The following is a 16,612-nucleotide window of genomic DNA, read 5'->3' on the forward strand; positions in this document are numbered from 1 at the left end:
TTATGTCTGTTACACAAAATTTGGAAAATACAGAAAAATTACCCCATATATTTTGAGTGTATCTTTTAGTTTCCTTTTTTATATAAACTTTATGGAGCTACAATTTTTTACATGTGCATTTATTTTAAAAAGGAAGCCATTTACAGTAAGTTTTGAAAATTTTGACAAAGGTATGACCACCACTCCAAGACGTGGAGAACATTTCACTCCCCCCAAATTTAGTTTCTTTGGGAAACAAAATGTATGGGTGCTTCCTTTATTTATTTATTTATTTATTTTTACATAATTGGGATTCTATTATTTTGATTTCTATATCCTTTTTCACTTACCATTATATAGTGACGATTTTGTATGTTCTAACCTCAAAAGTTTAATTTTAATGGGTGCATAATCTAATATTTAGTCTTTTCTCTATTCATTTAGGTTGCTTATGCCTTTTTGTTTAAAAAAGTGACATAAATAAAAGTAAAACGAATGTTTTTGTATTTAGATTGTGGTGTGTGTCTTGATTATTTTCTTGGGACAGGTAACAAATTCTAAGAATTTTTGGAATTTCTGGATCAAGGAAATATGAGTGTATTAAAGTTTTATATTTTTTAACGTGCTCATGCATTTCAGTGCTAACTGTATACTAGGTTCTATGCTCATTACCATGGATGTGGTGGTAAATAAGGTAGACACAGTTCTTCTCCTGGAAATTAAAGAGATTTTGAGAATTTCCTTAGGTTATTCTGGGCTTAATTTTTCTCGAGCAATATTTTTCTAAACTAAGACATACATAGGTAAAAACAAATATGGCAAGTTAAAAAGGTAAAATCACCTGAAAACATATGATCCTACTTTTAAAAGATTAAATTATTCAATAAAGTTAATAGAAGTTCTGTTTTGACAAATCTACTGTGTAAATGGAAAATAGAGAAGATGTGCCATAACTGATAGTAGAATCTGGGGTAAAAACTTACTGATTGACTTTAAGTTTTTCTTTTTTTTTTTTTAAATAAATATTTTATTTATTTGACAGGGAGAGAGAGAGAGCGAGCGAGCATGCACAAGCAGGGAGCAGCAGGCAGAGGGAGAGGGAGAAGCAGGCTCCCTGTTGAGCAGAGAGCCTCATGTAGGGCTCGATCCCAAAACCCCGAGATCATGACCTAAGCTGAAGGCAGGCGCTCAACCAACTGAACCACCCAGGCACCCCTTAAGTTTTTCTTTTATTCACTCAAAGAATTATCAGAATGAGAGAAGAAGAAATTTAAGTGACTTCAAGCTCAGTAAGGGAAACTATGATATAAAAAATTAAAGGAATTGGGGCCCTGGTGACTGAGCAAGAAAACAACTTTGGGTATGTTTGTCTGCCGTTAAGTGTTTAAAGGACTACCCTGTGGAAATGAAAATAGGCTTATTTTGTGTGCTTGCACAAGGGACCATCCTATCTGTAAATATTATGGGAAGAATATTTTTGGTTTGTATTAAGGAATAACTTTGTATTTCTACTCTACTTGTGAAGGGGTGACATTTGTACATCATCACCTTCTTAACACTAGACTTATTTCAGTAGAGACTAGAAGGTCACCAGTCAGGCAGTTATGTATCGATATTAAATTATAAAAAGTTTTTTTGACTCTTAGATTTGTGTGGGTCTGCTATCCTTTCAGGGTCAGTATTTACCAATGCTAGGAAGTTGGACAAATCAGAGCCACTATCCAGGTCAACTTGCAGCCAAGACAAAATAGGAAAGTAATCTTGGGACATAGCAGTTCACGGGGCAGATGAGTAGAGTAGTATGTTAAATTATGTACCCGTTAGAGAGTGAGCGCTAGACCACTTTACACTTCAACGTCTTAATATTTTTAGGGGAAAGGTGCTCTGTAACCTTATCTATGATTACTTTCTTTCAACATGTCAGTAGGATAAGTAGGTGAACTGGTTTTCCTGTTATGATTGGAAAATGAATCAAATTTATTAGGATTTGATTCAAAGAGACTTGGTACCTGGTTTTCAGTTTCCTTTATATGTTTATAAGTGCTTTTCCCTAGGTTGTTGCTCATTGGAACTGGGCCTTTGGGATAGATAAACATTTCAGTCAGAAGAGCATTGACTTTAGTTGAGTTCTTATTATTTTATTCACAGTATTGTCTTCAACTATTCTAGTATTACTTCCTGCTGATGTTTGGAGTATTTAGTTGAAGAAAAGTTTGAATTGTGGACCTTTTGGTGTTAATAGCAGTTGTTATTACTACTATTGATAAGTTTAAAATTCAAAAGTCTGCTTGAAAGTATTGTTTCATTTAATCCTGTTAACAATCTTGGAAGGTAGGTATTAAGTCTCTTCATCCACAAATATGGGGTGTCTTTCCATTTATCTAGATCTTCTTTAATTTCTTTCAACAGCATTTTGTAGTTTCCAGAGTATTGGTGGTATACTTATTTTGTTAAATTTATCAGTATATTATTCTTTTTGGTGCTATTGTAAATGGAATTGTTTTCTTTGTTCCGTTTAGTCATTCATGGCAAATGTATAAAAATACAGCTGATTTTTATACATTGATTTTGTATTGTGCTGCCTAACTGAACTTGTTAGTTTTAATAATTTTTTTGTGGATTTGTTAGGATTTCTACATAGAAGATCGTATTATCTGTGAATAGATAGTTTTACTTCTTTCTTTGGATGCCTTTTATTTCATTTTCTTGCTTAATTGCTTTAGTTAGAACAAGATTGGAGGCATTCTTGTCTCATTTCCTCATCACAGGTATCTGTCTTATTCCTCATCTTAAGGGAAAAGCATTTAGTCTTTCACCATTAAATGTGACGGTAGGTGTGAGTTTTTTGTAGATCTCTTTTACCAGGTTGAGGAAGTTTGCTTTTATTCCTATTTTCTTGAGTGTTTTCATCATGAAAAAGGGAGTTAGATTTTGTCAAATGCTTTTTCTGCATCTGTTGAGATGATCATGGGGTTTTTGTCCTATATTGATATGCTGTTTTACAGTACTGTTTGTTTGTTAGACCAGCCTTCCACACTGAGATAAATATTACTTGATGGAATATAACACTTTTTTGTTCTGCTGTATTCACTTTGCTAGTACCTTGTTGGGACTTTCTGCATCTATATTTATAAGGCATATTGGTCTTTAGTTTTTTTGTGTTGTCTTTATATGGTTTTGGTATCAGGGTACTACTGACCTTACAGAAGAGTTGAGACATATTTCCTTCTTTCTACTTTTTGGAAGAGTTTGTGAATGATTGGTATTAATTTTTCCTTGGATGTCTGGTAGAATTCACCAGTGAAGCCATCTGGACCTGAGCTAATCTTATGGATACTTTTTTTGATTAGTTATTAAATTCATTTGTTAGAGACCTCTTCAGGTTGCGTATTTTCTTTTCTTTTTTTAGGATTTTTTTCTTTTCTTTTTTTTAGGATTTTATTTATTTGAGAGGACTGGGAGAGAGTGGAGAGAGAGAGAGAGAGAGAGAGAGAGCACAAGTGGGTGGGGGGAGGGAAAAGGAGAAGCTGGCTTCCTACTCAGCCTGGAGTCCGATGCGGGTTTCCATCTCAGAACTCTGGGATCATGACCTGTGCCGAAGCAGACACTTCACCAGATAAGCCACGCAGACACCCCTAGGTTGCCTACTTTCTCAAGTCAGTTACTGTAGTTTTTTGTTTTTAGGAATTTGTCCATTTCATTTAAGTCATCTAATTTATTGGTTTACAATTTTTCATAGTATTATTCCCTTATTATCCTTCTTTCTGTAAGGTAGTGGTAATGTCCCTTCTTTCATTCCTGATTTTAGTAGTTTGAGCCTTCTCTCCTTTTTTCTTAGTCAGTTTGGTAAATGTTTTAAAGTTTTGTTGGCTTTTTTCCCAGAACCAGTTTTTGTTTTTATTTTTCTCAATTGTTTTTATACTCTCTACCTCTGCTCTAATCTTTATTTCTTTCATCTGCTTCCTTCAGTTTTTATTTTGCTTTTTCCACCCAGTATCCTTTTTTTTTTTTTTAAGATTTTATTTATTTATTTGACAGAGAGAGAGACAGAGACAGAGAACAGTCAGGGGGAGTGGTAGACTGAGGGAGAGGGAGAAGCAGGCTCCCTGCTGAGGATCCAGCCCTACGGGGTGGGGGGGTGGNCAGGCTCATCTTAAGATGGAATTTTAAGTTATTGAATCTTCCCTTTTGTGCGTGTTGTGTGTGTGTGTGTGTGTGTGTGTGTGTGTGTGTGTGTGTATGCAGGCTCCACACACAGTGGAGCTTGAACTCATGACCTTGAGATCAAGACCTGAGCTAAGATCAAGAGTAAAGTTCTTAATTTTAAGACTGAGCCACCAGACAGGCACCCTTTGAATCTTCTTTGTTAAGAGAGGGAGGGACGAATAGGGGGTGAGGTAGGGGGAGGGGCAGAGAGGGAAAGGGAGAGAGAGAATCTTAAAAAGGCTCCCCACCCAGCACAGAGCCCAACGCAGGGCTTGAGCAATCTTGGGACCCTGAGATCGTGACTTGAGCCAAAATCAGGAGTTGGGATGCTTAATTTACTGAGCCACCCAGGCACACCCCCCTTTTTAAATACCGCCATTTGTAACTATAAATGTCCCTCTAAGCACTGCTTTATATGCATTCCATAAATTTTGGTTTAATATGTCTTCATTTTCGCTCATTTCAAGGTATTTTCCAATTTCCCTTGTGATTTCTTTTTTTTTTTTTTTAAAGATTTTATTTATTTATTTGACAGAGATAGAGGCAGCCAGCGAGAGAGGGAACACAAGCAGGGGGAGTGGCAGAGGAAGAAGCAGGCTCACAGTGGAAGAGCCTGACGTGGGGCTCGATCCCAGAATGCCGGGATCACGCCCTGAGCTGAAGGCAGACGCTTAACCGCTGTGCCACCCAGGCGCCCCTCCCTTGTGATTTCTTAATTGACAAATGACTACTTAGGAGTAATTAATTTAATATTTGTGAGATCCCCCAATTTCTTTTTGTTGCTGATTTCAAATTTCATTCCAGTGTAGTTGGAGACTATACATTGTACGATTTTGGTACAAAAAGTTTACTGGGGCTTGTTTTATGTCCTAGCATGTGGTCTATCCTGAGAACGTACCATGTGCACTTAAGAATGCTGGGTGGGGCGCCTGGGTGGCTCAGTCCTTAAGCGTCTGCCTTCGGCTCAGGGCGTGATCCTGGCGTTTCGGGATCGAGTCCCACATGGGGCTCCTCCGCTGTGAGCCTACTTCTTCCTCTCCCACTCCCCTGCTGTGTTCCCTCTCTCACTGGCTAATCTCTCTGTGGAATAAATAAATAAAATCTTAAAAAAAAAAAAAAAAAGAAGAAGAATGCTGGGTGGAGTACTCTATATATGTGTTGCAAGTTCGTTTGGTTTATAGTATTGTTCAAGTATTTGATTTCCTTGTTGATCTTCTATATAGTTGTCTACCCTTTGTTGAAAGTGGGGTATTTAAGTCTCTCAACTATTATTGAATTTCTGTTTTTCTCTTCCTTTATGTCAGCTTTTGCTTCATGTATGTTGGGCTGTTTTTTGTTGCATATATGTTTATAATTGTTAATATTCCTGATCTGTTGGGTGTTTTATCAATTATAAAATGCCACCTCTTTATCTCTAGTAACACTCTTAGACTATTTTGTGTGATATTAGTGTGGCCACACTAGCTTTCTTACGATTGCTGTTGTATGATATGTCATTTACTTTCAACTTTGTTTTATATTTGAGTCTAAAGTATGTCTCCTGTAGGCAGCATATAGTTGGATCTTACCTTTTTTAGGTCTGGTTTGACACTTTTGCCTTTTGAGTGGATTATTTAATCCATTAACAGGTAATGTTACTTATATAATTAGGTTTAGGTCTGCCATTTATTTTTGTTTCTATAGATTGCCTCTCCTTTTTGTTCCTGTATTCCTTTTTTCCTGCTTTCCTTCCCATTAAGTGAATATTTTCTAGTGTGACACTTTGTTTTCTTTATAATTTTTCAATATATATCTTTAGGGGTTCCAGAAGTTACAAAGTACATCTAATACATATTATGCATATATATATCTAATAAATTCTGAAAGAATTTATTTCACAAATAACTTATTTGGGTGAGATGTAGAAACATTTCTGTTTAGCTCATTTTCCTCCCACTTTTTTATATTTGTGCTATTATTGCTCTACATAGGACATCTAGATATGTTAGAAACCTAACAATACCTTGTTGTAATTATTACCTTACGTAACTTTATGTTTTTTAAAGAAACTGACAGAAGAAAGAAGCACAAGGACATATTCGTAGCATTTGTTTTATTACTTTCTTAGTTACCGTTTCTGGTTTTCTTCATTTGTTTTCAACCAAGTCATTTCCTTAGTGTGATACAACTTTAGTCCCACCCACTTCCTTTCTGCTGTTATTCACAAACATATTATATTTTTATGTTATGGGTCCAAAAACATAATTATGTGTATATAGTTCCATACAATTTTTTTAAAGAAATTAAGAGAAGAAAGCAGAATTAATAGGCATTTATATTGTCAAATTATATAATTACCGTTACAAGTGCCCTTTCTCATTTTCATGTGAATTTTAATTACTACCTGGGATCACTTGCTTTGAGCCTGGACAGCTTTATTTAGTGTTTCTTGTATAGTGTGTCTGCTAGCCAACCAATCCACTCAGNCCAGTTTTTTTCTGGGAATTTTTTTTTTTTTTTTTTTTTTTTTTTTTTAAGATTTTATTTATTTATTTGACAGAGAAAAAGAGAGCAGGGGGAGCAGCAGGCAGAGGGAGAGGAAGAGGCAGGCTCCCCGCGGAGCAGAAAGCCCAACGTGGAGCTTGATCCCAGGCAGATGCTTAACCTACTGAGCCACCCAGGCACCCCTATCTGGGAATGTCTTTATTTTGCCTTCAATTTTGAAAGATATTTTTATTTTTAGATTTTATTTCTTTGTGAGAGAGGGAGAGCTTAAGCGGGGGAGTGGCAGGCAGAGGGAGAAGCAGGCTCCCTGCTAAGCAAGGAGCCCAATGCAGGACTCAATCCCAGGACCCTGGGATCATGACCTGAGCTGAAGGCAGATGTTCAAGCAACTGAGCCACTCAGGCATCCCTTGAAAGATATTTTTAATGGATATCTGATTGTTAGTTGAATTTTTTCTTTCTTTCTTTCTTTTTTTTTTTTGCCTTTCAGCAAGTGGAATGTGTCATTTCACTGCCTTCTGGTCTCCATTGTTTCTGATGAGAGGTCAGCTGTTAATCCTGTTAGGGTTCTCTTGTAAATAATGAGTCATTTTTCTCTTGCCGTTCTCAAAATTTTCTTTGAATAGTCGAACGTTTTTATTATGACGTATCTTGGTGTGGATCTCTTTGAATGTATTAGAGTTTATTGAGCTATTTGGACATCTGAATTATTCTTCATCAGAGCTGGGGAGTTGTCAGCTATTATTTCTTTGAATATTTCCTGTTTCTTTATCTCTCCCTTTCTGTTTCTCTTGTCCTCCCTCTCTGGTACTCACATTATGCCTATGTTGCAGTGCTTATCAGTGGTCCACATTTTTCTGAGGCTCTGTTCATTTTTCTTCATTCTTTTCTCTCTCCATTCTTTGGATTTAATAATCTCTATTGATCTATCTTCAAGTTCACTGATCTTTCTTCTACTTACTTAGTTTTACTGTTGAGCCCCTCTAGTTCTTTTTCTTTTTTGTTACTCTATTTTTAACTACAGAAGTAATTTTTTTCTAAGATCTGTCTTTCTAACAATAGTCTCTATTTGATCATATCATCATACCTTCTTTGCTTGTTTAAGCATGGTCTTATTTAGTCTTTTGAACATATTTATAACGTTTACTTTGAAGTTTTTGTTATTAGATCTGACAGCCAGTCCTTCTCACAGGTGGTTTTGTTGCCTGATTTTTTTCCTGCCTTTCATACTTTTCTTTTTCTTTGCATGTTGTGTAACTTGTTATTCAGAATTAATATATTGGGTCGCCTGTGTGGCTCAGTGGGTTAAGTATCTGCCTTCGGCTCAGGTCATGATCTCAGGGTCCTGGGATTGAGCCCTGCGTTGGACTCCCTGCTTAATGGGGAGTCTGCTTCTCTCCTGTACCCCCCAAATAAATAAATAAATAAATAAATAAATAAATAGATAAATAAAATAAAATCTTAAAAAATTTAATATATTGTAGCAACTCTGGATACTGCCCCCTGTTCCTTTGAGTGTATTGTTGTTGTTTGCTTGTTTATTTTTTTTTAAATATCTGACTGATTTATTCTAATGAAGTCTATTTTTCCCCACAGTGGGAACCCTTTGATGTTGCTCCTCAGAGGGAACAACCAGGCATAAGCTTAACCACCCTGGAATGACAGGGCTCTCTTTGACTTTCTCTTTCTCTGATTTCTCTATTAAGCTGTGTCTCTCTGTTGGTATCACAACCAGGTGTTAGGCTCTACCTTTGCCAGCCAGTTACCCTATTGTTTTCAACAATGCCATAGGGCCCAACTTGCTCCATAATCTGATCCAATTAAATTTAGACTCCTTTACAGGGATAATTTTTGAGGTTATTGTTTGAGATTTGTTCTGACATCAAGAGGGCCCTTCTTAGTTTTTGTTGCTGTTGTTGTTTTGCTGGTTCTGTCTGGGAAATTAGAGCTAGACCACTAATCTGCAGGGCCTCTTAGGAGAATTTGATATGACATATCTGTATGAGTCTATTTTGGAATCCTCCAATTTATTCCATTGGTCACTTTGTGTGGTCTGGTTCCATTACTCACTGTAGTTTTATAGTTTGATGTCATGAAGGAGAAGTGTTTTGGCTTCTTTTAAGTAGCTTTGAGTGAAAACATTTTCCACATTGTATAATAGTTAGTATACATGGAATTCGGTATGTATTAATCACTTATTCAGAGCATTTTACAGTGTTGAAAGAAATGGTCAGAACACAAAATATATGATGATTGTTTCATTTATTAGCTTTGAAGTCATATTTTATTTTCTTTTAACTCTAGGAACAGTTTTGATCAAAAGTAACAGTGGCCAGTTGATGTTAGTATCTCCTCAGCAAGCTGTGACAAGAACAGAGACCACTACTAACATAACTTCAAGGCCAGCTGTACCAACGAATACTCATACAGTCAAAATCTGTACAGTGCCGGTAATATACCTTAGTTTTTTTTATCCTCCTTAATTTTCCAGCTGTTTTCTTCATATAAATGTGTGTGTACTTGTCAATAAAAATAATAGATGATTCTACTCAACTTTTTGAATTAAGCCACTTTCTTTGAACATGTTAATTAAGGGGTTTGGTTTTGTCATTTGGTAATTGCTAAAATAATAATGATTCAGTCTTCATACTCAAAAGATTTTATAGTCCTCAAGGGAATGTTCAAAGGGCTATTTGTATCTCTCAGTGGAAAGAAAATGATCATTCTGTTTCAGTTTTCATTTGTGGTAAAATATTAACACTACAGTTTACACTATTCATTTTCATACATATCTTACAGAAATGACTTTTAAGAAATTCAGAAATCCGTAATATTTCATTAGTTGGTGTTAGAAAATGGTTAATTTTACATACATGATAATTTTTCCAGGTAACTAAAATTTATCTTGTGTGCCACAGATTAAAAAAAATTTTTTTTATGGCAAAAAAGAGAAAGAAAAAAAATAAAATTTTAACAGTGTTTTTCTTCGGTAAAATAAAAAGTGCTGAATGTAGTATAACATTTTCTTGATGAGTCAGCCTCGTCCTAATGAAGGATTGCATAGTATTCTGTGGTAATATTCTTTGCCAGTTCTGTCCGCTTTCCCCAGTAGCCCCCATTTTGTGCTTTCCTAGTATTTGGTTTTAAGTTCTCGACCATTTTCTCTGTTACTGTATCTTTCAATGGCAGCTGCTCCTTTCCTTTCTAGTTTGCTTTATCTGACTGCTGTGAGTTAAGAAGATAGGTTAGCAGATTTTTGTTTATAATTAGATGATAAATAAGAATCCATTTATTTTCTCTATGAGCCAAAGATTTTAATGCTAAATTACTGTGATATTTATTTGTTAAATCAGTTGCCTCCTTAGGGATATGAAATGGGTGTCAGTTGGCTAATTGACCAGTTAAGTTCATAGTGGAGAATGTGCTTAAAACCTATAAGGTTGTAAAGCCAGTTATAACAAAGAAGCTTGCTATGGTAAAATGTTTTAATGTTTAATGTTTATCATAGTACTGATTGATTTAAAATTACTAATGGTGATGACTCTATTATCTCTCCTCCCTTCCCCGTCCACCCCCCCCCAGAATTCTAGTTCACAGTTAATTAAGAAAGTGGCAGTGGCACCTGTTAAAAAATTGGCACAAATAGGAACTACTGTGGTAACCACTGTACCGAAGCCTTCCTCAGTACAAGTAAGTTGTGACTGACTTGTCTCCATGCACGCACTGGTTTTTCTCTCATCTTTCTTATTTAGCTATTTCCTGCCAGATGTGTAAGTTGCCACAATGACCATGTGACCTTGAAGAAAGCAATTCAGTGATATTTGCTGACACTTACCAAAGTGGGAACTGTTGGAGGTGTGGAAAAGATAAGATAAACATGGTGTATATTCTTGGAATATCAGTTTTACTTGAATATATTAAGTTAATACAAATACATGTAGTCGCCATGCGTCAGAGCGTCTAGAAACAGTTGCTGGGACAGAATTTTGACGTAGGAGACATTTATTAGTTATCAATATCTGTGGAAGGAAAGGAGAGTAAGACTTTGACCTAGATGCGGGCCCAGTAAAGCTTCTCCCAGCTGGGTGCAGAACACTGGAGGAAATATGGCCTGTCAGAGTTATTCTACTCTGTGCCAGCATTGGTCAGCTGGGCCTTAATTCCCCCTCTGTGATACGTCACTGGATGTCAACTCCACAGGGAGAGTTGTGCTGTTGGGCAAGGTAATTCTCTCTAGTTGAGACAAACCCTGAAAGAACTGACATCTGTGGACATTCCCAACAGCTGGAAAAACAGATTTCCTTTTGATGGTGAATCACAGTTTACTCCTTATGTCACTGGGATCTACTTCCTTAAAAATGTTAGAGACCAGATCTTTTGGGATTCCAATGGGTCTGTTCCTTGGGGAAACAAAGAAGAGGAGGTTACTAGGATGAACTGCAGTCCTCACCATTATGGCTGATACTCATCATCTCCCTCCTTTACTGTCCTGTTCACTCTAGGTTCCCTCCATTCTCAATTAATAACTCTGCTGGTCTTGGTAACTTAACTGGTAGTGTGACCAGACCTTCATCTCTGAGAGAACTGAGGTCCTAACTGCCATGCTGTCTTGAAGCAAGAGTTGCTGTACTTGTCCATTGATCATAACAATTGGGCGAGGAAACACCAGCAGGCATTTAAATGGATCACCTGGATTTACTACGCATAGTCTTCTCAGTCTCCATTGTGTAATAGCCTACCTATTCCAGGTGTCAGGTCAACTACTCCTGCCATGATAATGATTCTTTACTGCTGTTCCCTGAACACTAGGAACCTGAAGTACCCAAGAAGCAGCCATGGTGTCTAGTTTGTGGGAACTCTTGCTTTGTCCTCTGGTGAAAGTGTGTCCCCTGTGGGCAGAAATGGGAAGCACAGGGTCCCCCATTGTGTCTTTGGGAGTGATGATAAGTGGTTGCATTCATCCCTCTGCTCCTCTATTCCTTGGTTTTCATGTATTTGTCCTATTGGAGACATAGTACCATAAAGTTTCTTGATATAGTTTACATTTAATCTTGGAGGATGAAATTCCATCTTCATTGAGTATTGCCTCTTGCACTTCACTTGTGTCCTCTGCAGGCTGTTCTGATACTTTACTAGGCTGCCAGCTTCTAGGCCATGCCCCCCAGACATTCATAATCAGCGCCAGGTGTGGTCTTGCAAAGCGTGGAAATACAGTGCGTTGGTCTATAATATCAGGAGTTACAGTTGAGTTTAAGATGGTCCATCCATGACTGCAGTGGGATTATGTAGGTAGAGTAAGACTGGGATTGTGTACCTCCCTGTGCCTCTTAAGAGGAAGAGTTGGCATGGAAGGTGCAGGTATCTGGTAAGGTACAGCTAGTAGCTATGTTAGAAAGAGCTATGAAGGACAGACTTTGTACTAGAGACAATAACATATTAAAAAGGAAAGTAGAAATGCCATAAATGCTTCCTTTGTTCACAAAAAAATAGGATGCTTTTCCTGAGCTCACATTTCAGTGAGCCTTATTTTGCTTCATAAGGGAGAGGAACCCTTCCCATTGGTCCAGAAAGGTAATCATAATCACTAACTAAAGTTTTAGATTATGCTTTCTTTAATATAGTAGTACAAGGAGTTAATGGCAGAGTATAAATACAGACTCACTGAAGAAAGGGTATTTAATTACTGTAGATTAACCTGGAAAAAAAAAAAGTTTATTAGGCAGTCTCCAAAAGGATTCAGAGAAACTGCACAGTAGTTGTCCTTGGAGAGCAAGACTAAGGCTAGGAATAGGAAGATGACTCATTTTTATTGTTGCCTTGAGATCTACTTTAATAATATTTTGCTAACTTAGGTGCAGTTTTTAAATTTACCTTTTTTGCTTAACATTTCATCTAGTCTTCATCGTTAATCAGTATTTTTAATTTTTCCCCGATTTTACCCTTTAAACTTGCTTCATCTAATATATGCTCCAGTCTTTGTAAAGCGGGAAATTTTGGTACACTTGAATTCACTTATTGTGACTGTTACCAAAGGAAATTTTCTTGAAGGTGATCACAACCTGACCTTTTTGTGTTGTACGCCTCTAGACTACAAATATTTAAATTAAAATGATGGTGCAATGTTCAGTTTTCTGGGTCAGTTGTAAACACTGTGGTCTCCCCCATCACCCTCAAACTTGACTCATGTTCTGTAACTTTCAGTGTTTGTTTTAAAATAAGATTTTTGCTTATCTTATTAGAGTTGTCTAAATTATTGCCCAACTTGTGATTTCCTGTATTAAACTTTTTATCCTACAGGTGGTGCTATAATCACACCTCATTTTCAATAGAAGGTGGAAGACAACCAAAATTCTTTTCAGTGTGAAAATAAGATATCACAGTTTGTAATGTTCAGTATGCTTACTCTAATAGCCTACATAAGAGCAGCTTATCTGAAGATGAGATGATCAGTAGATTTCTCTGCTTTATGCTTAAGAAAAAGCAGAAATTTACAGAATAGGATATTCTATATTTTCATATGAAGACTTGCTATTTCAAATTTTTAGAGAAGTATTAATAATGTGTTTTGAGGACCATGCGCTTGGTACTGGTTTTCACAAACAACCCTAGCAGAGTAGGGAGGTACCATTTCTATCCTTGTTTTTTTACAGACAGGAATCAAAGAATTAGCAAGATAAGTAACTTGCTCAAGGTCAACACTCATTAGGTGTCAGTGAAAAGTAGGTAGGTAGATATGTTGGCTAATTGAACATAAATAAGTAGGTAGGTAGATGAGAATGAAAACCAGATCTACTGAAATCCAGAGCTCTTACAACAGTATTCCGTTGCCTTAAACTAGTAGAGCATAACATGAAAGCAAAGATGTCAAGATCCATTTGTAGTCTGATAAGTGTGAAATGAGGCACCCGCTGTGATACAGTTCATAGTAATAAATATCTAAATGTGCGCTACTTTTAATTTCAGTCTGTAGCTGTGCCAACCAATGTTGTCACAGTTACTCCTGTACCTGTAAAGCCGTTGAATTCTGTAACTACCCCGAAGCCTTCAAGTTTGGGAGCATCTGCTGCCCCCTCAAATGAGCCCAGTCTCAAAGCAGAAAACTCAGCAGCTGCTCAGACGAGTCTTTCTCCGGTAAGCTTTCCCTTCGATCTTCCATGAGTACAGCTGTTTACAGATTTTGTTGAATTCTGTTTTCCAGCTAACATTTGTGTTTATATTTCTCTATTTAGGCAATGCTAGAAAATGTGAAGAAATGTAAGAACTTCCTTGCAATGTTAATAAAACTAGCATGTAGTGGATCACAGTCCCCAGAAATGGGGCAGAATGTGAAGAAACTGGTAGAACAACTTTTGGTAAGTTAGTATTATGAAAGCTTAAATTATGTAAGGATTTGTAAAACAGTGTTTTAAATGGGACTTATCTTTAAATGAGGTTTATTTTAGATAGATTTTTTAGATAAACTTTGCTTTTAATTTGTAATGACAATAAATCTGAAACAAGTAAATCTGTTACATTACTTTCTGTGTGCTTTAGCTTAAAAAGGGCCTTGGCGAGGGGTGGGTGGGGGACTCGGTTGAATGTCTGACTTTTGGTTTTGGCTCAGGTCATGATCTCAGAGCCCTGGGATCAGGCCCGGTGTCAGGTTCCATGCTCAGCAGGGTGTCTGCTTGAGGATTCTCTCTCTCCCTCTGCTCCTCTGCCCTCGCATGTACTCTTTCTCTCTCTCTAAAACAAACAAACAAAAAGGCCTTGGAGAGAAAGTTGACTGTTCGGTCAAATAAAAAATTGTTACTAGAATTGCGAATGCCAGAAAGCCAGGCTATCAACAAATAATGAAATTCAATTCTATAAGTCCAAACAACATACTTTGTAACTTGTGGAAGTAAGGTAACTTTCTTAAGTTTTAGTTTCCTTTTCTGTAAGATGAGAAGAGTAATAAATGTGGTGACTTTTGAGTTCCCCCACGTTCTAAGATGCTGTGTTTTTTAGCTATCAAATTGTACATCATTTACTTTTTATATCCTCTTTCAGGTAAATTGCTTAGATACATTAGAGCGGATGAAGGTGGAAATTAGCAAATACCGAATATTATATGCTTAAGAAATACACTAAGGGTATTATACAATTTTGGATTTTTTGAACTACTAAAATCTACAGATTTCTCTGACCATATAGTGAGAATTTTGTGTATTCTTTGTATAAAAATGGTCACTTTTGGGGCACCTGGGTGGCTCAGTCATTAAGCATCTGCCTTTGGCTCAGGGCGTGATCCCAGAGTCCTGGGATTGAGCCCCACATTGGGCTCCCTGCTCCGCTGGGAGCCTGCTTCTTCATCTCCCACTCCCCCTGCTTGTGCATGCTCTCTCACTGGCTGTCTCTCTGTGTCAAATAAATAAATAAAAATCTAAAAAAAAAAAAAAAAAGTCACCTTTTTCCCTGCAGAAAATGTGTATATTTCAAATATCACAGGAAAACAAGTATCATTTATAAATATTAAAATATCTTCTTTACTACTGTTTTTTATGGTACCTGTAATTTGTTAGAAATAGAGCATGTTTGAAATGGTTAGTTTTCCACTTGGCAAAACTGTTGTAGATATTTAAAATTGTAAGTCCTATAAACAAGTTTTTAACTTAAGCATTTTTAAAAATTTAAAGTAACTTAAATTTTAAATTTTTGATTGAAGTATAGTTAACAAATATTATATTACTTTCAGGTGTAGAACAGTGATTTGGCAATTGTATACATTACAAAATATGGCATAAGTATAGTTACCATTTGTCACCATAAAAAGTTATTACAACATTATTGGTTATATTTCCTATGCTGTACTTTTTTTCCCTCTGATTTTCTTATTTTACTAGTGGAAATTTGCCCCTCTTTAACCACTCACCTATTTTGCCCATCCCCCACTCCTCACCCTAGTTTGTTCTCTGTGTTGTATCTGTTTCTGTTTGTCTCATTTTTTAAATTCCGCATATCTATGAAATCTTCTAGTATTTGGCTTTCTCTGACTTATTTCGCTTCCTGTAATACCCTATAAATCCTTCCATGTTGTGAATGGCAAGAGCTCATTCTATTTTATAGCTGAGTAATATTCCATTGTATGCATATACCACATCTCCTTTATCTAGTCATCTATTAATGGATACTTAGGTTGCTTTCATGTCTTAGCTATTGTAAACAGTGCTGCACTAAACATAGGAGTGCATATATCTTTTCAAATTAGTGTTTTTGTTTTCTTTGGGTAAATACCCAGAAGTGGAATTACTGAATCGTGTGTTATTTCAATTTTACAATTTTGGGGAAACCTTCATACTGTTTTCCACAGTCACTACACCAGTTTATATGCCTGCCAACAGTGCAGAAGAGTTTCCTTTTCTCTACATCCTTGCCAACACTTGTTATTTCTTGTCCTTTTGATATTAGCCATTTTGACTGGTGTGAGGTAATATATCATTGTGGTTTTGATTTTCATTTCCTGATGATTAGTGATGTTGAGTATCTTTTCATGTGTCTGTTGGCCATCCTAAGCCTTATTTAGAAAAATGTGTATTCAGGTCCTCAGTCTATTTTTAAGCAGATTATTTTTGGTAATTGAGTTCTATGAATTCTTTGTGTATTTTGGATCTTAACCCCCTTATCAGATATGTCATTTGCAAATATCTTCTCCCTATTCAGTAAGTTGCCTTTTTGTTTTGTTGATGGTTTCCTTTAACCTGCAAAAGCTTTTTATTTTGATGTAGTCTCAATAGTTTATTTTTGCTTTTATTTCCTTTGCCTAAGAAGACATATCCAGAAAAATACTGCTAAGGCTAATGTCTAGGGGTTACCACCTATGTTTTCTTCTAGGAAACCTCTAAGTACTATGTATCTCTTTAGGTCTCACATTTAGGTCCTTAATCCATTTTGAGTTTATTTTTGGGTATGGTTTAAGAAAGTGG

At 36.4% G+C, this 16,612-nt stretch overlaps 1 protein-coding gene across 1 annotated transcript in view; it reads left to right on the forward strand.

The window, feature by feature from the left end:
• TAF4B (TATA-box binding protein associated factor 4b) overlaps nucleotides 1-16,612 on the forward strand; it is a 126,506-nt gene that overhangs the window by 5,253 nt on the left and 104,641 nt on the right. The window contains exons 2-5 of the mRNA XM_019796608.2: nucleotides 8,973-9,118; nucleotides 10,251-10,358; nucleotides 13,632-13,799; nucleotides 13,898-14,020. Of these exons, the coding sequence (XP_019652167.2) occupies nucleotides 8,973-9,118; nucleotides 10,251-10,358; nucleotides 13,632-13,799; nucleotides 13,898-14,020 (545 nt within the window). The remainder of the gene's footprint in view (nucleotides 1-8,972; nucleotides 9,119-10,250; nucleotides 10,359-13,631; nucleotides 13,800-13,897; nucleotides 14,021-16,612) is intronic.

This window comes from Ailuropoda melanoleuca, chromosome 14 (assembly GCF_002007445.2).
Source record: "Ailuropoda melanoleuca isolate Jingjing chromosome 14, ASM200744v2, whole genome shotgun sequence".
NCBI classification, from domain to species: domain Eukaryota; kingdom Metazoa; phylum Chordata; class Mammalia; order Carnivora; family Ursidae; genus Ailuropoda; species Ailuropoda melanoleuca.